General features: G+C 47.7%; 1 protein-coding gene across 8 annotated transcripts in view; it reads left to right on the forward strand.

Moving 5' to 3' along the window:
• The first annotated feature begins 15,143 nt into the window (after positions 1-15,143).
• IGSF5 (immunoglobulin superfamily member 5) overlaps positions 15,144-24,008 on the forward strand; it is a 91,293-nt gene continuing 82,428 nt past the window's right edge. For 5 of the 8 annotated variants that reach the window (XR_009262343.1, XR_009262342.1, XR_009262341.1 and 2 more), the window contains exons 1-2: positions 15,358-15,789; positions 19,387-19,464. Coding sequence is in view for 4 of the 8 variants with exons in the window: in XM_058732053.1 (XP_058588036.1) it covers positions 19,407-19,464 (58 nt within the window). In the remaining 4 variants the exon portion in view is untranslated. Of the gene's footprint in view, positions 15,328-15,357; positions 15,790-19,386; positions 19,465-24,008 lie in introns of those variants that run through there. The other 3 variants (XM_058732050.1, XM_058732051.1, XM_058732052.1) reach the window with 3 other exon arrangements.

Raw genomic sequence — 24,008 nt, forward strand, 5'->3', positions numbered from 1 at the left:
GATGCTACCCTCCGTTGACGGAATTATGCCTAGTCATTAAAAATAATGTATTTACTGACTGGGGACAGGGATTTGTAACATATTAAGTAAATAAAATTTGACTACTAAACAGTAGGTCCCATCTGAACATTTTTTAGCAGATACACACCATGCTGTTAACAGTGCTTGTCTTCATGGTGTGCTTAAAAGCAATCTATTTAAAATGTTTCGCCTGGGGCGCCTGGGTGGCTCAGTCGGTTAATCCTCCGACTTCATCTCAGGTCATGATCTCATGGTTCGTGGGTTCAGGCTCCAAGTTGGGCTCTCTGCTGGTAGCTTTGAGCCTGGAGCCTGCTTCCGATTCTGTGTCTCCTTCTCCCCTGCTTGTGCTCTCTCTCTCTCTCTCTCTCTCAAAAGTCAACAAATATATATTTAAAATAAAATAAAATGTTTCTCCTTTTGGATTACCTGCATTGTCTATTTTTTTTTTCATAGTGAATATGTATCACTTTTTAAGTAAGGAAAATAATAGAAGCCACTCATTAAAAATTTATAATGCTTCAAAATGAACAAATCAGGAGACTATAGATGCTGGAGAGGATGTGGAGAAACGGGAACCCTCTTGCACTGTTGGTGGGAATGCAAACTGGTGCAGCTGCTCTGGAAAACAGTGTGGAGGTTCCTCAGAAAATTAAAATTAGATCTACCTGATGACCCAGCAATAGCACTGCTAGGAATGTACCCAAGGGATACAGGAGTGCTGATGCATAGGGGCACTTTTACCCCAATGTTTATAGCAGCACTCTCAACAATAGCCAAATTATGGAAAGAGCCTAAATGTCCATCAACTGATGAATGGATAAAGAAATTGTGGTTTATATACACAATGGAATACTACGTGGCAATGAGAAAGAATGAAATATGGCCCTTTGTAGCAACATGGATGTAACTGGAGAGTGTTATGCTAAGTGAAATAAGCCATACAGAGAAAGACAGATACCATATGGTTTCACTCTTATGTGGATCCTGAGAAACTTAACAGAAACCCATGGGGGAGGGGAAGGAAAAACAAAGGTTAGAGAGGGAGGGAGCCAAACCATAAGAGACTGTTAAAAACTGAGAACAAACTGAGGGTTGATGGGGGGTGGGAGGGAGGGGAGGGTGGGTGATGGGTATTGAGGAGGGCACCTTTTGGGAGGAGCACTGGGTGTTGTATGGAAACAAATTTGACAATAAATTTCATATATTGGGAAAAAAATAAAAATAAAATGCAAGGTGGAAAAAATTTACAATGCTTATCCATGGATGATATTGAGATTATAGATGGTTTTTATTTTCTTCTTTATATTAGGTTGAGCTTAACATGAAATAGCCGTTTCTGTAAGAAAAAAAAAAACAACACAACACAGGTAAATGTGTTCTAACCTACTGCTCTTAGTACTTTAAAAAAGTTCTACACAGATCATGGCCCTTATCTGCTTAAAGTGCTCAAAGAACTCCTTCCTGTTCCTGGGATTTAAGATTGTGGCTCTTATACAAATTTGAAAGGAACACGGGGTGCCTGGGTGGCTCAGTCCATTGAGCAGTTGAGCGTCTGACTTCAGCTTGGGTCATGATCTCGCGGTTCAGTTGGTGAATTCAAGCCCCATATGCAGCTCGCTGCTGTCAGTGCAGAGTCTTCTGCAGAATCCTCTGTAGCTCTCTCTCTATCCATCCCCCTCTCGCGTTCTTAAAATATACATCTGGGGCACCTGGGTGGCTCAGTTGGTTAAGTGTCTGACTTCCACTCAGGTCATGATCTCATGGTTTATGAGTTCAAGCCCCTCACGTATTGGGCTCTGTGGTGACAGCTCAGAGCCTGGAGCCTGCTTCAGATTCTGAGTCTCTCTCCCTCTCCCCCTCCCCTGCTCATGCTCTGTCTCTCTTTCTTTCTCAAAAATCAATAAACATTTAAAAATTTTAAAAAAATGTTTAATTAAAAAACCTAAAATGAAAAATGAAAAATGAAAAATGTTTAATGTTTAATTTTTTTTAATATGAAATTTATTGTCAAATTCGTTTCCATACAACACCCAGTGCTCATCCCAAAAGGTGCCCTCCTCAGTACCCATCACGCACCCCCCCTCCCTCCCACCCCCCATCAACCCTCAGTTTGTTCACAGTTTTTAAGAGTCTCTTATGGTTTGGCTCCCTCCTTCTCTAACTTTTTTTTTCCTTCCCCTCCCCCATGGTCTTCTGTTAAGTTTCTCAGGATCCACATAGGAGTGAAAACCTATGGTATCTGTCTTTCTCTGTATGACTTATTTCACTTAGCATAACACTCTCCAGTTCCATCCACGTTGCTACCAAAGGCCACATTTCATTCTTTCTCATTGCCAAGTAGTATTCCATTGTGTATATAAACCACAATTTCTTTATCCATTCATCAGTTGATGGATATTTAGGCTCTTTCCATACTTTGGCTATTGTTGAGAGTGCTGCTATAAACATTGGGGTACAAGTGCCCCTATGCATCAGCACTCCTGTATCCCTTGGGTACATTCCTAGCAGTGCTACTGCTGGGTCATCGGGTAGATCTAATTTTAATTTTCTGAGGAACCTCCACACTGTTTTCCAGAGCAGCTGCACCAGTTTGCATTCCCACCAACAGTGCAAGAGGGTTCCCGTTTCTCCACATCCTCTCCAGCATCTATAGTCTCCTGATTTGTTCATTTTGGCCACTCTGGCATGAGGTGGTATCTCAGTGTGGTTTTGATTTGTATTTCCCTGATGAGGAGCGACGTTGAGGATCTTTTCATGTGCCTGTTGGCCATGTGGATGTCTTCTTTAGAGAAGTGTCTATTCATGTTTTCTGCCCATTTCTTCACTGGATTATTTGTTTTTCGGGTGTGGAGTTTGGTGAGCTCTTTACAGATTCTGGATACTAGCCCTTTGTCCAATATGTCATTTGCACATATCTTTTCCCATTCCGTCGGTTGCCTTTTAGTTTTGTTGATTGTTTCCTTTGCAGTGCAGAAGCTTTTTGTCTTCATGAGGTCCCAATAGTTCATTTTTGCTTTTAATTCCCTTGCCTTTGGGGATGTGTCAAGTAAGAAATTGCTGTGGCTGAGGTCAGAGAGGTTTTTCCCTGCTTTCTCCTCTAGGGTTTTGATGGTTTCCTGTCTCAGCTTCAGGTCCTTTATCCATTTTGAGTTTATTTTTGTGAATGGTGTGAGAAAGTGGTCTAGTTTCAACCTTCTGCATGTTGCTGTCCAGTTCTCCCAGCACCATTTGTTAAAGAGACTGTCTTTTTTCCATTGGATGTTCTTTCCTGCTTTGTCAAAGATTAGTTGGCCATACTTTTGTGGGTCCACTTCTGGAGTCTCTATTCTATTCCGTTGGTCTATGTGTCTGTTTTTGTGCCAATACCATGCTGTCTTAACGAATACAGCCTTGTAGTAGAGGCTAAAGTCTGGGATTGTGATACCTCCCGCTTTGGTTTTCTTCTTCAACTTGACTTTGGCTATTCGGGGTCTTTTGTGGTTCCATACAAATTTTAGGATTACTTGTTCTAGCTTTGAGAAGAATGCCGGTGCAATTTTGATTGGGATTGCACTGAATGTGTAGATAGCTTTGGGTAGTATTGACATTTTAACAATATTTATTCTTCCAATCCATGAGCATGGAATCCATAATCCTTCATAAGCTTTCTATAGTTTTCAGCATACAGATCTTTTACATCTTTGGTTGGGTTTATTCCTAGGTATTTTATGATTCTTGGTGCAATTGTGAATGGGATCAGCTTCTTTATTTGTCTTTCTGTTGCTTCATTATTAGTGTATAAGAATGCAACTGATTTCTGTACATTGATTTTGTATCCTGCAACTTTGCTGAATTCATGTATCAGTTCTAGCAGACTTTTGGTGGAGTCTATAGGGTTTTCCATGTATAATACATGTCATCTGCAAAAAGTGAAAGCTTGACTTCCTCTTTGCCCATTTTGATGCCTTTGATTTCCTTTTGTTGTCTGATTGCTGATGCTAGAACTTCCAACACTATGTTAAACAACAGCAGTGAGAGTGGACATCCCTGTCGTGTTCCTGACCTCAGGGGGAAAGCTCTCAGTTTTTCCCCATTGAGGGTGATATTAGCTGTGTGCTTTTCATAAATGGCTTTTATGATGTTTTAGGACGTTCCTTCTATCCCGACTTTCTCGATGGTTTTTCTTAAGGAAGGATGCTGAATTTTTTCCAAGGCTTTTTCTGTATTGATTGACAGGATCATATGGTTCTTATCTTTTCTTTTATTAATGTGATGTATCACATTGATCGATTTGCGAATATTGAACCAGCCCTGCAGCCCAGGAATGAATCCCACTTGATCATGGTGAATAATTCTTTTTACATGCTACTGAATTTGATTTGCTAGTATCTTGTTGAGAATTTTTGCATCCATATTCATCAGGGATATTGGCCTGTAGTTCTCTTTCTTTGCTGGGTCTCTGTCTGGTTTAGGAATCAAAGTAATGCTGGCTTCATAGAATGAGTCTGGAAGTTTTCCTTCCCTTTCAATTTTTTGGAAAAGCTTGAGAAGGATAGGTATTATCTCTGCTTTAAATGTCTGGTAGAATTTCCCTGGGAAGCCATCTGGTCCTGGACTCTTATTTGTTGGGAGATTTTTGATAACTGATTCAATTTCTTCACTGGTTATGGGTCTGTTCAAGTTTTCTATTTCTTCCTGTTTGAGTTTTGGAAGTGTGTGGGTGCTTAGGAATTTGTCCATTTCTTCCAGGTTGTCCAGTTTGTTGGCATATAATTTTTCATAGTACTCCCTGATAATTGCTTGTATTTCTGAGGGATTGGTTGTAATAATTCCATTTTCATTCATGATGTTATCTATTTGGGCCATCTCCCTTTTCTTTTTGAGAAGCCTGGCTAGAGGTTTATCAATTTTGTTTATTTTTTCAAAAAACCAACTCTTGGTTTCATTGATCTGCTCTACAGTTTTTTTTAGATTCTATATTGTTTATTTCTGCTCTGATCTTTATTATTTCTCTTCTCCTGCTGGGTTTGGGGTGTCTTTGCTGTTCTGCTTCTATTTCCTTTAGGTGTGCTGTTAGATTTTGTATTTGGGATTTTTCTTGTTTCTGGAGATAGGCCTGGATGGCAATGTATTTTCCTCTCAGGACTGCCTTCGCTGCATCCCAAAGCGTTTGGATTGTTGTATTTTCATTTCCATTTGTTTCCATATATTTTTAAATTTCTTCTCTAATTGCCTGGTTGACCCATTCATTCTTTAGTAGGGTGTTCTTTAACCTCCATGCTTTTGGAGGTTTTTCAGACTTTTTCCTGTGGTTGATTTCAAGCTTCATCGCATTGTGGTCTGAAAGTATGCATGGTATGATCTCAATTCTTGTATACTTATGAAGGGCTGTTTTGTGACCCAGTGTGTGATCTATCTTGGAGAATGTTCTGTGAGCACTCGAGAAGAAAGTATATTCTGTTGCTTTTGGGATGCAGACTTCTAAATATATCTGTCAAGTCCATCTGATTCAGTGTATCATTCAGGGCCCTTGTTTCTTTATCGATCCTGTGTCTAGATGATCTGTCCAATGTTGTAAGTGGAGTATTAAAGTTCCCTGCAATTACCACATTCTTATCAATAAGGTTGCTTATGTTTGTGATTAATTGTTTTATATATTTGGGGCCTCCCGTATTTGACGCATAGACATTTATAATTGTTAGTTCTTCCTGATGGATAGACCCTGTAATTATTATATAATGCCCTTCTTCATCTCTTGTTACAGTCTTTAATTTAAAGTCTAGTTTGTCTGATATAAGTATGGCTACTCCAGCTCTCTTTTGACTTCCAGTAGCATGATAGATAGTTCTCCATCCCCTCACTTTTTTTTTTTTTAACGTTTATTTATTTTTGAGACAGGGAGAGACAGCATGAACGGGGGAGGGTCAGAGAGAGAGGGAGACACAGAATCTGAAACAGGCTCCAGGCTCTGAGCTGTCAGCACAGAGCCTGACGCGGGGCTCGAACTCACGGACTGCGAGATCATGACCTGAGCTGAAGTCGGATGCTTAACTGACTGAGCCACCCAGGCACCCCCATCCCGTCACTTTCAATCTGAAGGTGTCCTCAGGTCTAAAATGAGTCTCTTGTAGACAGCAAATAGATGGGTCTTGTTTTTTTCTCCATTCTGATACCCTATGTCTTTTGGTTGGAGCATTTAGTCCATTTACATTTAGTGTTATTATTGAAAGATATGGGTTTAGAGTCATTGTGATGTCTGTAGGTTTCATGCTTGCAGTGATGTCTCTGGTACTTTGTCTCACAGGATCCCCCCTTCGGATCTTATAGGGCTGGTTTAGTGGTGATGAATTCCTTTAGTTTTTGTTTGTTTGGTAAAACCTTTATCTCTCCTTCTATTCTGAATGACAGACTTGCTGGATAAAGGATTCTCGGCTGCATAATTTTTCTGTTCATCACATTGAAGATTTCCTGCCATTCCTTTCTGGCCTGCCAAGTTTCAGTAGATAGGTCTGTCACTAGTCTTATCGGTCTTCCTTTATATGTTAGAGCGCATTTATCCCTAGCTGCTTTCAGAATTTTCTCTTTATCCTTGTATTTTGCCAGTTTCACTATGATATGTTGTGCAGAAGATCGATTCAAGTTACGTTTGAAGGGAGTTCTCTGTGCTTCTTGGATTTCAATGCCCTTTTCCTTCCCCAGATCAGGGAAGTTCTCAGCTATGATTTGTTCAAGTACACCTTCAGCCTCTTTCTCTCTTCCTCTTCTGGAATTCCTATTATACGGATATTGTTGCATTTGATTGAATCACGTAGTTCTTTAATTTTCCCCTCATACTCCTGGATTTTTTAATCTCTCTTTTTCTCAGCTTCCTCTTTTTCCATAATTTTATCTTCTAATTTGCCTATTCTCTCCTCTGCCTCTTCAATCCGAGCTGTGGTCATCTCCATTTTATTTTGCAGCTCATTAATAGCATTTTTTTTAGCCCCTCCTGGCTGTTCCTTATTCCCTTGATCTTTGTAGCAATAGATTCTCTGCTGTCCTTTATACTGTTTTCAAGCCCAGCAATTAATTTTATGACTCTTATTCTAAATTCACTTTCTGTTATGTTGTTTAAATCATTTTTGATCAGTTCGTTAGCTGTCGTTATTTCCTGGAGGTTTTTTTGAGGGGAATTCTTCCGTTTCGTCATTTTGGATAGTCCCTGGAGTGGTTCAGAACTGCAGGGCACTTCCCCTGTGCCATTGGGAGTAACCTGTGTTGGTGGGTGGGGCCACAGTCAGACCCCATGTCTGCCCCCAGCCCACCACTGGGACCACAGTCAGACTGGTGTGTACCTTATCTTCCCCTCTCCCAGGGGCAGGACTCACTGTGGAGTGGTGTGGCCCCTGTCCGGGCTACTTGCACACTGCCAGGCTTGTGGTGCTGCTCCGATGGGATCTGGCGTGTTAGCCAGGGTGGATCCGCAAGGTGCACAGGGGTGGGAGGGGCAGGCTCAGATCGCTTTGCCAAGGGTGGTCCCTTGCGGGAGGGGCCCTGCAGCGCTGAGAGGGAGGCCGACCGGTTGGAGGGATGGATCCACAGAAGCACAGCGTTGGGTGTTTGCGCGGTGCAAGCAAGTTCGGTGAACTGGTTCCCTCTGGGGTTTCGGCTGGGGGATGGGAGAGGGAGATGGCGCTGGCCAGCGCCTTTGTTCCCCACGGAGCTGAGTTCTGTCTCCCGGGGCTCAACACCTCTCCCTCCCGGTGTCCTCTCGCCCTCCCACTCTCTGAGCAGAGCTGCTGACTTTTAACATTCCAGGTGTTGAGTCCCGCTGGCTGTCAGAACACACTCTGTCCGGCCCCTCTGCTTTTGCAAGCCAGACTCGGGGGCTCCGCCTTGCGGGGCAGGCTGCCCCTCCACCACCCCGGCTCCCTCCCGCCAGTCCGTGGAGCCCGCACCGCCTCTCTGCCCTTCCTACCCTCTTCCGTGGGCCTCTTGTCTATGCTTGGCTCCGGAGAGTCCGTTCTGCTAGTCTTCTGGAGGTTTTGTGGGTTATTTAGGCAGGTGTGGGCAGAATCTAAGTGATCAGCAGGACGAGGTGAGCTCAGCGTCCTCCTACGCCGCCATATTCTCCACTCTCTCTCTCTCTCTTTATCTTTAATGTTTAATTAAAAAATTTTTTTAGGGGCGCCTGGGTGGCTCAGTCGGTTGAGCGCCGACTTCGGCTCAGGTCACGATCTCGCGGTCCGTGGGTTCGAGCCCCGCATCTGGCCCCTGTGCTGACAGCTCAGAGCCCGGAGCCTGTTTCAGATTCTGTGTCTCCCTCTCTCTGACCCTCCCCCATTCATGCTCTGTCTCTCTCTGTCTCAAAAATGAAATAAACGTTAAAAAAAAATTAAAAAAAAAATTTTTTTTAAATGAAAGGAGCACGTGTCAGAGATTTTATTAACTCACTAATTAATGAGGGAACCAGCATGATGTTACAACAGGTTCAATGGAGAACTCAAAGAACACACATACATATGCTATTACGAATGTTGAAAACTCTAAAAAATAGATATGAAACTGGTCATTATCTGGAACACGAAAATCAGGTGCTTCTTCACCAAAGTTCACTTGTGTATCTGTGTGCTAGAATAATTAGTATTACTATAGGTTTCTTACAACTTTGCATTAGTTGGTTCTCTAGGAATAGACGCAGTAAGGTGTGTGGTGTGGTTCCCGCTGGATGCTGGTCTGTGTAAGCACACCCTGAACGCCCCTGTAAACCACTGGCTTCAGAATACACAGATCCCGTCTTCCCACTGGAGCCCCAACAAGCAGGAAATGTGGAAACCTGCTGTTCCGTGCTCGAGGTCAAGGGCCCAGGGGGCGACCAACCTGGAGCATCTCAATTGTGACCAACAGTATCTGGATGGCAGGCCTTGATGTCCTTGGAATGCTGGCCCTGTGAGGAGGGCAAAGGCTGCAGGTAGTAAGGGGGCTACGTGCTAGATCATAAAAACAGCAGGTGCTTTATCTAGTTGGCTACTCCTGTGCTCCCTGTATGTAAGTTCCCCCAATAAGCCGATGTATGTTTATTTTATTTTATTTTATTTTATTTATTTTATTATTTTTTATTTTCTTTTCTTTCTTAAAAAATTTTTTTATAGAATTTTTAAAAAACTTTTTATTTATTTTTGAGACAGACACAGAGTGTGAGTGGTGGAGGGGCAGAGAGAGAAGGAGACACAGAATCTGAAGCAGGCTCCAGGCTCTGAGCTGTCAGCACAGAGCCTGACACAGGACTTGAACCCATGAACTGTGAGATCATGACCTGAGCTAAAGTCGGATGCTCAACCGACTGAGCCACCCCGGTGCCCCTAAAAATTATTTTTTGAATCCAAGTTAGTTAACATATAGTGTAACAATGATTTCAGGAATAGAATTTAGTGACTTGTCACTTACATATGACACCCAGTGCTCATCCCAACAAGTGCTCCGCTTAATGCCCATCCCCCATTTAGCCCATCCCCCCCCCCCACCTCCCCCTCCAGTAGCCCTCAGTTTGTTCTCTGTATTGAAGAGTCTCTTATGGTTTGCCTCCCTCTTGGTTTTTATCTTATTTTTGCTTCCTTTCCTTTATGTTTTTAAAAAAATTTTTGATATTTATTTATTTTTAAGAGAGAGAGAGAGAGGGAGAGAGAGCAGAGGAGGGGCAGATACAGAGAGAAACACAGGTTCCGAAGCAGGCTCCAGGCTTGAGCTGTCAGCACATAGCCTGATGTGGGGCTTGGACTCGTGAATGGTGAGATCATGACCTGAGCTGAAGTCGGACACTCAACTGACTGAGCCACCCAGGCTCCCTCCCTTCCTTTATGTTAATCTGTTTTGTATCTTAAATTCCACATATTAGTGAAATCATATGATATTTGTCTTTCTCTAATTTTGCTTAGCATAATACCCTCTAGTTCTATCCATGTTGTTGCAAATGGCAAGATTTCCTTCTTTTTGATTGCTGAGTAATACTCCATTGTGTGTGTGTGTGTGTGTGTGTGTGTGTGTGTGTGTGTATGCCACATCTTCTTTATCCATTCATCCATCAATGTACATTTGGGCTCTTTTCATACTTTGGTTATTGTTGATAGTGCTGCTATAAACATTGGGGTGCATGTGCCCCTTCAAATCAACACTCCTGTATTTTTTGGATAAATACTTAGTAGTGCAATTGCTGGGTCGTAGGGTAGTTCTGTTTTTAATTTCTTAAGGAATCTCCGTATTGTTTTCCAGAGTCCAGTAAGCCTATATCTTGATTGCTGTCTCTGGGTCAATTCTCCGATGGTGAGACCACCACCCACCCTTGGCTTAGGGTCTGCTGGGGTGCGGCTGCACAACATATATGTATGTATGTATTATATATGTATGTATGTTTTATGAGAAACTGACTCATGCAGTTTTGGAGGCTGGGGAAGTCCTAGGGGAGCGGGTACTGTGGCTCCCGTGCAAGTCTGAAGCCCTTAGTCCAAAGGCCTGAGGACCAGGAACACCAATGTCTGGGGGGAAAGGAGAAGTTGCGTGTGCCAGCTAATAAGCAGAGAGAGAAATTTTGCCCTTCCTCACCCCTTGTTCTCTCCAGGCCCTCAGTGGATTAGACGAGGCCCACCCATATTGGGGAGGGGTTTCTGCTTTCCTCAGTCTCCTAATTCAAATGCTGACATCTTACAGAGACATCTTCAGGGACACACTCCACACGATAACGTCTAACCAGCTCTCTGGGCTTCCCATGGCCCGGTCAAGTTGACACATCAAATGAACCGTCACACACTTAGAGTTTTTAAGAGCTCAAAGACAGCTCAGGTCCTGTTACGTCAGGTGACCCCATGTAGAGAGCAAGATGGAGTCACTCATGTCAAGCAGCGACTTGTGTCAAAGCAGTGATGTAAGCAGCCAAGGGTGTTGTAGCTATGACCAGGTGTCCCTGAAACCAGCACTGGCTGGAGACACCCCGGAACTGATAACCGGCAGGAGCAGGGGAGGCCTGCAGGGGCCCAAGGCTGATGACATCCCTTTATAAAGGGAGGGTTTTTGCAGCAAACCGTCAGCCTCCTCAGACGTGACCCCTGTGTGTCTGACCACCTCAGAAAGGCAGCTGCGGCCAAAGACTCTGTCCGGTTCATTTCCAACAGGAACAGAGACCCTCCGCTGCTTGGACATAATAAACAGTGAGCTCTGAGCTCCGACCCAGACCCGACGGAGGCCTTATCTCAACCGGGTGCCCACAGGCTGACTTCGCGTTGGGTTCGTTAACTTCTTACGTCCTGTTCTACCTAACTGGCTGTGTAACTTGTCTCGTGCTTTGCTTTGGGTGACGTGTAAGAAGCCAAATTAAAAGTGTAGTGCAATGGGGGCGCCTGGGGGGCTCAGATGGGTAAGCATCTGACTTCGGCTCTGGTCATGATCTTGCAGTTAGTGGGTTCGAGCCCCGCGTCGGGCTCTGTGCGGACAGCTCGGAGCCTGGATCCTGCTTCGATTCTGTGTCTCCCCCTCTCTCTGCCCCTCCCCTGCTCATGCTCTGTCTCTCTCAAAAATAATACATAAACGCAACATATATTTTTTAAGTGTAGTGTAATGTCACTGAGTTTGGAATCCTGAATCTGCTTCATAACTATGTTAACCTTGCCTTATGACTGAATAAAGCCAACAATGGGAAAGACACCTCACGTGCCTTCATGGTGGGCTCATGAAACCCCACACAACCCTCTTTGCTCATTTAAAAGGTTTTCACCGCTTTTCCTGACATTCCTTTACAATTTTTAAAAATGTTTATTTATTTATTTTGAGAGAGAGAGAGGGAAAGGGAGAGAGAGTGGATGTGAGTGGGGGAGGGGCAGAGAGAGAGAGGGAGACAAAGAATCCCAAGTAGGCTCCACTCACGGGGCTCAATTCCAGGAACTGTGAGATCATGACCTGAGCTGAAAGCAAGAATCTGATGCACGACCAACTGAGCAGCCAGGCGCCCCCTGACATTCCTTTCTATATGTGAGGACAAAACCCCAAATCTTGACTGTACCCTTTAATCTGGACCTTGCCTCTTCTCTGGGCTAATGGAAGACCCCTGCCCCCCCCTGCCAGCCCTACCCCAACTCCCACCCCTTTGCATTCAAGCCGGGCTAGGCTCTCCAACTTCCTCAGGCTTTTGGGGCCTCCCACCACCCACCCTGACTCAAGGCACACCCTTCATCTGCAACACCCCCCCCCCCCCCCCCCCCCCCCCCCCCTGCTATGGTCCTTCCTGAACTCCACCTTCCTACCCAGTGTGGTCCTAACATGCCTGAGCTCAAACGCCTTTTGAGCCCCACACCTGAGCTCAAACGCCTTTCCTCAGGGAAACCCCCTCCCAACCCCTGCACCTTCAACAAAACTTTTTTGGGGGTCTTTACCACAATGTGAATTTTAGTGTGAGTATGTTTCAGGTAGATTTGAACTTTGTGATTTTAAAATAGCATAGGCTAGGGGCACCTGGGTGGCTCAGTTGGTTGGGCGTCGGATTTCGGCTCAGGTCATGATCCCGCACTTTGTGGGTTCCAGCCCCGCAGGGTCTGTGCTGATGGCTCAGAGCCCGGAGCCTGCTTCAGATTCTGTGTCTCCCTCTCTCTCTGTCCCTCCCCTGCTTACACTCTGTCTCTCTGTCTCCTAAAAATAAATAAACATTAAAAAAATTTAAAATAGCATAGGCTAAAAATATTAGTACATCTGTCTTTATGCTCAAACTTTGAAATAATGAAAACCTCCCAAAGTCCAAAAAAAAAAAAAGTCCCTCGAGATCACACAGTCTCAGAGTTGCATTTCCAGTGATTTGGATACAGGGTTTCCAGGCTGAGTAGCTGGTAGACAGAAGTGCCCAGGCCCAGGGTCTGCAGTGCCGGCCCCTGCATCTTTGGGGCACCTCCGAGGTGGTTACTGTTGTTACGTACGCACGTCATACAGCACTTGTAGGGGATCAGAATATAGCGCCCCGGAATGGGCCAGGTTGTCGTAAGAATTATTGTAAGCTGAAGATAACTGAGAAACAGCAGACCCCAAACTTTGCCTCCCCTCGCGGGTATCAGGAAGGGCAAATACCATCTTCGTCACTGGGGGCTCTTCTCAGAATGGTTACAACAAACCTGACCCGATACAACCCTTACCTTCCTTTTAGTCTCTCCCCCCCCCCCCCCCCAACCCTGTCTTCACCTTCCCACAGTTTGCCACACTTAAAAGCCTGGACTTCTTTTCCTTTGCCCTGTCACTTCTCTTCAAGTGTATTGTCTTGTTAAGACTCCTTTGAGTACTCAGCCCCGAGTTTCCCCCACCTGTATGCATCAATAAACTCTTGATATCTTGCTGTTCTCTTGTTTTCTCTTGTCAATCTGTCTTTTGTCAGTTTAATTCTCAGGCCCTACCCACCAAACCAAGGAGGGTATGGGAACAAATCTTTCCCCTCCCCTACACTCTCATTGTTATCATAACTCAAAATTTCTAGAAGCTCTAACAATAGTCTCCAGTAGTTATGCTGAGGCTGAGCTGTGCTCTGAAGGTCAGTGCTTGGGACTCCTGGTGCTGACTGATATTCTTCTTCTTTTTTTTTTTTTTTTTTTTTTTTACATTTATTCACTTTTGAGAGACAGAGAGAGCACAAGCGGGGGAGGGGAAGAGAGAGAGGGAGACACAGAATCTGAAGCAGGCTCCAGGCTCTGAGCTGTCAGCACTGAGCCCGGGTGCTGACTGATATTCTAAATGACTCGTGCTGAAGCCGAGAAAATGAGGAAAAGTGTATCAGGGATAAAAATCAGCTACACTGGCCTTGGGTGTTCATTTCAGTGGCTCATTGTTTGGGAATTATTTGAGTTTTGAATTATGCTTGGCCTTCAGGGACATAGCTCATAAATAAGATGCCACAACCTTGTGTATATTTGAGAGATTATTTGACTCATGTGTTGTTAACTCCTGGAATCTGTTTCGCTCACTGTTTTTTCTGACCAGCACAGGGCCTTGTAGGGGAGGAGGAAAACAAACCTTTTTCTTTGCCCTCTCAGGTACAATGCCTGGGACCTGTGAAGCCAGGTTAGCAGGATAAAGGTGTAATCTGCATGCATATAGGAACCAAGTGGTTGGAATGAATACTTATATATACCTAATTTAGAAGGGGAGAGTAAAGGCGGGGGAGGGGGGGGAGAAAGTCTTCTTATGGGAAAAACAAATAGGGTTTTTTTGGAAGGACAAATAGATTTTCAGTAGAAGAGACAAGAGAGGAGAAGGTTTGTGATAATGTTTATCTATACAGGTGATGAGTGGTCTTTTGAACTTATTCTCATTCAGAGTCGGAAATTCCCCCTGAAGAAGGGATCTCCAGTAGGCTTCATTAGTGGACCCACCCTATAAAGGAATTTATGGCAGCCGTATTCCCCAGTAGTTAATGCTTTTAGTCAGAAAAGGGAATCTCTAAGAAGGCGTTTTTTTTTAATCTCTTAAATCTCAAATATTTTTAGCCTAAAATAAATCTCTATGCCAAACTGGCATATTTTGGGGGTAGTGTATTCTGATCCTGTTCCACTGGGGAGAACTGTTTCCCCCTATTTATTTGTTTCAGGGTCTCACCCTAAGTGCGTGATCCACACCCTCTGTTGGTGTCTATTCTGTTCAGACGCCCTTGGCTCTGAGTCCCCTGACAAGATTAAAATGCAGTGGGTGAGGGGCACCTGGGTGGCTCAGTCGGTTAAGCCACTGACTTTGGCTCTGGTCACAATCTCACAGTTTGTGGGTTCGTGCCCCACGTTGGGCTCTGTGCTGACAGCTCGGAGCCTGCTTGGGATTCTGGGTCCCCATCTCTCTCCCTAACCAACCTCCCCCTGCCCCCCGCCCCACCCCTGCTTGAGCTCTGTCTCAAAAATAAATAAACCTTAAAAAAAAATTTGAAACGCAGTGGGGGAGACGAGGCAGGTGCTGAGAGAGAACGGCATGAGAGCAAACAGTTCCACGTGGTGCTGCCGTGTGGTGGGTGCCAGGTGGTGGTCTCTTCCAGAATTTTCCACGGGCTCTAAGAAGCCAAGTTCCTTTGTTCAGGCTGAGTGCTGGCTGGGTGTGGGCGTGGGAGGGCCAAAGAAACCTCTTAGCAGTTTTCCTACAAATGCTCCTCGGGAAAGTGCGGCCACATTCCAGAAGGTTTCACCCTCAGGACTACTTTTCTTTCACCGAAGAGTCTTCTTGTGGGTGTGGAGGTTCTTGGCCGGAGAAGGAACCGGCTCGGCCAGCCCCAGGCCCGTGCTGACGCCAGAGATCAACAAGGTTGTCCAGGCCGGCGTCCTCGGGCAGGAAGGGCCCCCAGCCTGGGTAAGAGGACCTTCGGCCCCCAAGGGCTTGGCTCTGTGGGACTGAGAGAGACAGAGAGGGAGAGAGAGAGAGAGAGGCCCAGAAGAGGAGCCAGGGCAGAGGGCCGAGGGGAAGCAGTGGTGGCCCCGGAGGCCGTGACCTTCTCAGGCCCACTGGGCGGCCTGGCTTGCTGTTTGGGGCTGGCTAATGATTAGCAGGGAAAATGTCACTCTGGGGCATGCACACCTTCCGGGAGCTAGGGGCCAGTGGCAGGCAGGGGCCACCTCTGTGTTTACAGCCCGGCCTGTGACGTGACAGGGCCATTTCAAGAGGAACTTCCTGCTAACCGGCGACCCGGGTGGAGATTCTCGGCGGCCACACAGGTTTGTTCCTGCGTTTGCGTGGAGGGAGGACGGAGACCCAGATGCCTCTGGGATCAGAGAACCTTCTGTGACGCCAGAAGAGGAGAACTTCCTGCCCGAGGTGAGCCAGCTCCAGCCAGCGGTGGGCGTCCATCCAGCGGGTCCGCGGGCACCTGTCTGGGGCCGAGGGGCGGGTCGCTCGCTTTCCCCGGGAAAGTGTCCCAGGACCAAACACACACTCTTTGTTTCCCAACTTCCACCCAGTTAAACATTAAGAAAGCAGGCTGTTTGGGGAGTTCAGGAATTCAAGATGACTTCTGATGGAGCGAGAGCCTCTGTCATAGCATGCCGCTGTCTGGGGGCGGCGAGAGCTGAGAGCCAGCTGGGATTTGGGGGGGGGGGGTCAGGATTCCAGGGCTGGAAAGTCACCGTGGCCCCATGGGTCATTCCCCGCACTTGTAAATGCTGTTTCTCCTCCTGTGGGAAGGAGAGCCTCACGGAAGTCTCCGGAAGCCCTCACGGGGGCCTCATTCCTGCAGGCAGGACAGCCCCTCTGGATGCAGGGGTGCAGGACGTGGGCTTGTCCGAGTGCAGCCTTTATGTATATTTAGGCACAGACGTTTGCAGCGAGCCCCTTGCGTGGATTTTGCTGTGACGGATTCTCGCTCACCCTGACTAGCACCCAGCTTTCTTTTTGGGTCTTGGCTTCATGCTGCTGCCTGTAGCAAGAAGTGTGGCAGGCACCTTGGCAAAGCTCTTTCCAGGGACCCAGAAACGAGGGCTTGCGTGTGGGGGTCACTGAGTGAGATAATGAAACGCGGCAGTTTCCTTTCCTGAGATCAGTGCGGTGGCCCCTCACATACCTTCCGTGTGGTTTTTGCCTTGTCAGGGCAGTAAGGGAGTGGTTGGAGGTTAACTCCTGTTTAGTACAAATAAAAAAACCTTTTTTTTAATGTTTATTTTTGAGAGAGAGACAGTGAGAGTGGAGGAGAGGCAGAGAGAGAGAGGGAGACACAGAATCGGAAACAGGCTCCAGGCTTGAGCTGTCAGCACTGAGCCCAACGCGGGGCTCGAACCCATGAGCTGTGAGATCATGACCTGAGCCGAAGTCGGATGCTTCACGGACTGAGCCCCACAGGTGCACCAGTACAGTTTTCTTTTTAAAGTTATTTATTTAGTTTGAGAGAGAGAGAAAAAGCAAGTAGGGGAGGAGAAGGGAGAGAGGGACAGAGAGAGAATCCCAAGCAGGCTCAGCTCTGTCAGTGCAGAGCCCGACATGGGCTGGAACCCATGAACCTGTGAGATCATGGCTGGAGCTGAAGTCAGTTGCTCCACAGACTGAGCCACCCGGGTGTCCTGTGTTTAGTACCATTTAACAAGACTTAAGACTTTAAGAAGACTTTGCAGGTTTTCAACGAGAAGTAGGTACTTCAAGTCTTCCATAACAAAATGACTGGGAAGTGAAATCTCCGGGGTCTGTCCAACTATCCCACAGAGATGTTAACTTGCAAATTACCTGGCCATAGGTCCTCATTTAATTTAAGCGAAGGGACAGCTCGTTTCTGCACACATCCTTCAAATACCAGCCCGGCACAAATCCACTCCTGCAGCAATCCTGCCCCGGGGCTCCCTGGACCTCACTGGGCGCTCCTGCCCTGCCCGTCCCGGGGATTCTGCTGGGCTCTGGGGAAACACAGTCACCGCTCTTACAGAGAAGAAGCCAGAATGGCGTGTGAGGGACGGAGGCCGAACAGAGGCTTTAGAAAACACAGCACTCAGACTCGGCCTGACTCAGCACGGTTATCGGTATTTCCTAATGGACCTTAAACTTCGGCTGCAATTTCAATAAGCACTGGGTCCAAGCTTGGCATTTATGGCCTTCGGTGAGATGTGTAATCTTCTCTACGAGGGCTCAGTGTCTCCCGCATCCTCAGCTGGGGTGTAGCCTTCTAGACGACCGGTCTAGCCACCGACTTGTCAGAGCGGTGTGCATTGAACCTTGCAAATTAGTAAATGATTTATTGGCACTTCATAATTGGGGACCTGGAGCCCGTCTGGGAGGGCTGGGGTTTCAGTCCGGCCTGGGTACGGCTGCTGCACAGCTTGCCGCCTGGGCCTATGTGTGGAGCTCTGCGACGTGTGATTTAGACCCCGCGGGGGCCGGGGCCCCCACAGTGGCACCGACTTTGAACCTTGCACCGTGCCGTGCACGCAAGTGGTTATGGTTTAGCACGCATGCTGAGTTTTGCTTTCCCAACACATCAGAGAAACAGAGGGGTGGAAACCCGCGTTCCTTCTCGTGAGCCCCGCATAGCCAGGATCACTGCTTCAGCGTGAAATGGGTTCCGCAGACGTGAGGTGTGGTGGTTACTTGTGCCTGTTTCACTTCCTGTGTTTGTGCTTTTGTGTTGCTGTGGGGTCGGCCTCTTTCGGCTGTAGGAGAGGAAAGGGGACGGGAGCCCTGGACAGGTGTCAGCCCATTACAAAATCCCACAGCTGAGGGGAGGGGGGGGGTCTCTGATGAAACCCGGTGCCCCACATTTCAGAGGGAGGGTCCCGCCCGCCCCCCCTCCCCAGTTGATGGGGCTGTGACGTCTGTGTGAACCCCAAAGCCAAAGTGAAAACCATCCCCTGGTTAGGGAGCTGTGCTCCACATGGTGGGGGTGTTGAAGACTGTGAAAGAAAGAGACCCTTTGCTGAGCCAAGGGGCCATTGTTTTTACGGGCAGTTCCCCACACGTTCAGTGGGTGATTTACCTTACATGCTCCAGTGGGACCACACATTGCTGGTGACTGTGTTGCATGGGCCTACCACAGGGAAGAAGGAAAAAATAAAAATAAAAAGAGAACATGTAGGGATGGAGGGGTGAGCAAGAGGTTTATCCAAGAACAAAGGGATTGGAAGGAAGGGCCAAGAGGTGCACACGACAGGTTCCCCATGAGCGGCCTAGGGCTCAGTCTACCCTGACCTCTCCTAGCTCTGACCTCTCCCCCTCTCCCTCACCCTTGACTCCACCCCAACGCCAGTGCCTCTCAAACATGCCAGGCATGGTCCCACCCCGGGGCCTTTGCACCTGCTGCCCCTGTGCCTGGAAAGCTCCTTTGCAGATATCCATGTGGCTGTCACCTCACCTCCTTCACTGTTCACGGAGCATCTTCTCTGGAGACTTTCTGTGACTTGCCTGTTTGTAATTACAGCCAGCCACCCCATGCACGCACACAACCCCTTGCAGACGTCCCCCTGTTCTCTCTCTATATATACCTTTTGGCACCTTCTAATAAGCTTATGTTCTATTTCGTCTGTTTTCCCTTTTGGTAACGTGAACTTGTTACGGGGAGGATTTTTTTTTCCCCCTCAGTGATTAAAACATCGTGATTGAAATGAAAAGCAGCAAGCCCTCGCCCCTACATCCTGGCGAGTCAGTCAGCAGTAAGGCTATACCGTCTGCCTTCCATAACTTATACCTGGACTGGGGAGCAAGGTCGTTTAATGCAGGGATTCTCCAGCTTGAGCCTGGGCCAGAATTGGTTCACTGTTTAATTGTTTGGACAGATTTGTGTGCTCGCCCCTGGAGCTTCTGATCCAGCAGGTTTGGGGTGACGCTGGTGCCACCGACCGTCCATCCACGGACACCCATGAGCCGGTAGGGGCTCCGCGTACTCGGGGTGCCAAACGCTCGTCAGTGACAGATGGTTACCTGGCTGCTTTGTTTTCCCAGGGTGAAGAAGACGCGTGGTGATGGAGGGCAGGTGGAAAGGCATCTCGACCGTGCTGGTCATCCTGGCTGGGCTGGCAGGTAGGGGTCTCCTGAGCTTGGTGGAATGTTCCTGGGCATCCGCTGGAAGTGGGCAGGAGGGAACCCAGAGGAAGCTTCCTGGATACGTGGCTGCCAGAAGCTTCTTCCTTGGGCTTTTCTCACTGCTTCTTCTTTCCACAGAAGGGTCTTTTTCCTTGGGTGCACTTCCTGCTCTCTTGACTGAATTTCCTACCGGTCCTTCCACTGGGTCGTCTCTGCTGTGAGCGTTTGCCCTTCCATTCCTCCCTGTAAGTCATTGTCCTGTCCTCTGCCTGCTTTTCTCTTCTTCCATTTCTATCTGGCTTTCAAGGAAGGCCCAATTCAGACATCACCTCCTCCCTGAAGCCCTCCTGACCTTGCCGTTTTCGGGGTAATAATCCCAGCTCCCATTTACTGACAGGGGAAGGGCCCACCGCTGTTTCTCCCATCAGCTTCTCCTCGTCCTGGATCGCCCCCAGGGGGTCAGTCGAAAGGGACTCCAGGGGGTCCCAGGCCGGGGTCTCCTGATCACACTCTGCTTTGCAGGAGGTGGAGCTTGAGACTGCGGGGTCCTCGGGGTGACTGGAGTTGGTTCCCCCAGCTTTCTTTTGATTATGTCTTGCCTAGACTTAGAGGGTAGCCATCCTGTATTTCTTGTGCAGTGATTTCAAGGCATTGTACTGACGAATGATGAACATGTAGAAAAGCTCACAAGTCACAGAGGTACAGCTTGATGAATTTTCACAAACTGAACACCTTCGTGTATTAACAGTGAGACCAAGAACCTCCCGTGAATGCCTCCCTTTTGGTCATTCTGATACCCCTCCCCCAATATTCGATATTTATTGAAAAACGGAAAAGAATGAAATAATATAGGGACTCTCAGAGTGTGTTATAGGCAATAAGGACTCTTTTGTAAGTTTTGGTTTGGAGTATGTTGAGACATTAAGCCCAGGGGCCCAGGCTGTGGTGTTAACGCGTATTTGAGGGCAGAGATGTTCAGAAACCCCCGACTAATAGTGCGCAGTGTGAGGTGTTTAGTAGGCGCTTGATAAGCCCTGGTTTGTGGAGAGGAAAACACCAGCCCTGTCGCGTAGAGCTTGAGGACTTGTCCAGGGGCTGGCAAACCACGCTCAGCACTCATTTGAGGGATAAGGCTCCAACGTGGCTATTTCAGCCACGGTTGCAAAAATCTCTTCTGGCAGTTTAGCGGGGAGCTGATGTGCTGTGGGGTCTATGGTTTTTCTGGGACATTTTCCCTGAAGTTGTGTTTGGAACAAAGGGGAGGCTTTGGTGGAGGCCTGGAGATGGCTGTTCCAGGAGGGGAGAGTGTTATGGGCTCATTCGAATGCCCCCTGGGGGATGGGGTCCATTGCTCTGGACTGAGCACCTCGGATGCTTCATCTTGGAAAGTCTGGGGGTGGAGACACCTTCATTTGTAGACTTTAAATAGCTGAGAGCAACCTCCATGCACACTCAAAGGGTTCCTGCCAGTCCTCTCCTCTCTATCTTGCCCCAGTGCAATGGATTATTTAGAACTCAACACCCTTATTTATTCGCTCAGTGAATATTGACTGAGGGCCTGTTATGTGCCATTTAGTTGTAGGCATTGTGATGTGGCAATGAAAAAAACCAGGCATAGTCCCTGCTAACAAAGCACTTAGAGCCTCGCAGGGGAATTAGGCACTGATTGGTAGAAAAATCAATATAAAGTTGCCATTGTGACAATTGCCTCAAAGATTTGAAAGCCAAGACTGGCATGCCAGACTGATCACTGCCCATGCAAAGGCCCTGGGGCCAGAAAGAGTTGGTGAGTTTGATAAATTTAGGGTAGTCTGGTGGCTGGAAGCTGAAGTTTGGGGCCAAAGGAAGTTGATGGGAGACTAAGTGAAGTCTTAAGAGGATAATGTTAAGGGTTATCTGGTCTTTGTCCAAAATGTATATGTTTAAAATATTTAAACTAAGTCTGAGTGTGGAGGTGGGTGGTAGGGGTGTCTGAGCATGCTGGTGTGCTGGCTGCCGTGTGAACAGCAGTTCTGGGTGGTGGTGGCACAGCGGTGACACTCGAGCTTCCTGCCATCATCAGTGGGACTCTGCAGGTGCCTCAGAACCGCCCCCCCCCCCTTGTTTCTCAGTTCCCTTCTGACTGTCCTGACTCCCATTTTCTCAGCTGCCTCACCAAAGCATTTCTCTGCTGCCAGATCCCCTGCATTTCCCTTTCTCCCTTTTGATTTTAATGGTCTGCTTCACTGTTTCTTTGCAGTGTTCAGTAAGAGGCAGGGGAAGGCGAGGGGTCTGCAGGTGCAGTGAGGGAGGCGGGAGGACAGTGGGAGAACAGAGGGGTCTGGCCTCCGACCTCCCATCAGGGAGACATCCAGCTGCTCCCCCAGGGAGCTGAGAAAAAAAACCTTCGCAGAAAGCCGGTAGGATGCATGTTTGGGGTCCATTTATGGAGGGCCAGGAGGAGGCACGGAAGTGCTACTGTTGGGTGATTTCCGTTTTGCAGACAGGAGGATGCAGTGAGTGGACGAGATGTCTGGTCCTGGCTGGCAGCCAGTCAATCATTCACGGAGGTGCCTGGTGGAGTAGGATCCTGGCAGGAGAGGAAGCAGAGGGAGGGGGGCTGCCGATGTGGGAACTGGAGAGTGTGAGTGTGAATAAGAATCTTGCAAATGGACAAACTCCCGAGTTGGGTGACCACCACAGCTGGTGGCCCAGGGGAAGTGTCTGGGAGGTGGGGAGGGGGGTGGGGGGGGACACTGATCTTTCTTGTGGCTCTGCCCCGATTTGCCTGTTCGCTGTACAGAGTGAAAGGGGAACAGAGGGAAGAGGAGGATTTGTGTTTGGTGAAAGGCCTTACTGTCAATTTTCTCGTATTTGTTCTGTGCAGGGCAGGGTTACACAACCCGCAGCTGATAGGATTCAGGGAGAGGAAAGGGGCTCCAGGACCTCGCATTATCAGGGTACAGCTTCTGAGTCGGGAGGCAGGGCTGAAGGCGAGTTTACCTATGGCGGTAGCCAAGACCGCTGGGGACGTGCTGTCCGGGGAATGTAGTGCTGACGATTTGGAGCCTCCTGTTTAATTTATTAGAGGTCAGGTTCAAACTCCAACAAGAGTTTCCATTTGTTCTTCCTCCCTCTCACCTCCCACCTGCAAAGTAAGGTATGTGGCCTGCACGTTTTGTTGGTCACAGGTGCAGTCTGGTGGCTCGGAGCAAACAGTCTTCCAGAGTGAAATAATCTCTCTACCTCGCAAGAGGCAGTGAGGGAGCCATGGTTTCAGATGGGTCTGCGTGTTCCGTGGGAGCCCTTAGATGGCGCTCCTGGCAGGGCGGGCTTGGGTCTCAGCCACCTTGGTGCTCCCCACACCTGAGCCACTGGGCTCTGTCCATTTAACTCCCACCGTTCTGCATCAGGAGTAGGGGGAGCGTGCTGTTGTCTCCCTGTGGAGTGGGGAGAGCTCGTCTCTTTCCTCACGGTGTAGATTTGGTTGTTTCCTTACTTCTGTCCTTCCGAAGGTGCAGTTCAGGGCTCGTGGAAAGAGCCAAGTCAGCACAGAGGCCGTGACTTTCCCTGGGGGATCATTTTTGATTTCTCTTCCTCAGGCTTTTTTCTTTTTCTAAAATCCCAGATCAAAGGGATCCTTGGATTAGAGAGGCCTGCCCCGGGATAAGGGAGGATGGCCAATAGGAGCTGTTATTTAGAGTCCCACTTTCTCTCTTTTCCCACCATGCCCAGAGACAAAGGAAAGAATAACTGTCATGTTTATCCAAACACAGGAATAGTCTTAGCTAATTGTGATCTTCCCTCAGTTTTGCCTCTTTGCAGCCTGTAGGTCTCTTTTCAGGACCCTTTTCTTGACCTTGACCCTGGCTGCCTTGCCCCCTGGTCCTGCTTGCCTCCGGGGCTGTGCAATAGTTCTCGCTCTCCCATTAACCTGTCCCTGCGGCAGACTGTGCATTCTGGGTACTCAGGTGATACGTTAATGTGTTAATGTGTGTCTGCCGTGTCCTGTCTTACGACTTTACCATATGAAGTTGGAAGGAGAGGTGGCTGCAATGATTTGGGGGCACTCAGGGTATATGGCAGGCTGCCTGGTGGACCCACAGGAATCCTACAGCTGCATAAGGTAGGAGGAACCCGTTGCAGTCTTACTGGTGTGGCGGGCAGGGCTGAGGAGAAACCACAGGGTCTGGTCTGCTTAGGGGTCTGTTTGCTATAAACTCTGAGTGAGATCAGAGGGGGAAAGAGTGGGCAAGAGTGGGAAGGTGTGAGTGTGGGTTCCAGCTCATCACTGTGATGGCAAGTCCTGGGATATTGCTTACCTTCATTTATTCGTTTAAAAAACCAGAAGTGAAAAGAGGGGCATGAAGGATTTGGAAGACTACCCTTTGCCGTGGAAGTTCTATGTCGAGTTATTATTATTATTATTATTATTATTATTATTTTATTGACTTCTTTTATTTTTTATTTTTTAAATTTACATCCAAATTAATTGGCATAGAGTGCCACAATGATTTCAGGAGTAGATTCCTTAATGCCCCTCCCCCATTTAGCCCATCTCC

This window comes from Neofelis nebulosa, chromosome 5, assembly GCF_028018385.1.
Source record: "Neofelis nebulosa isolate mNeoNeb1 chromosome 5, mNeoNeb1.pri, whole genome shotgun sequence".
Taxonomy (NCBI): domain Eukaryota; kingdom Metazoa; phylum Chordata; class Mammalia; order Carnivora; family Felidae; genus Neofelis; species Neofelis nebulosa.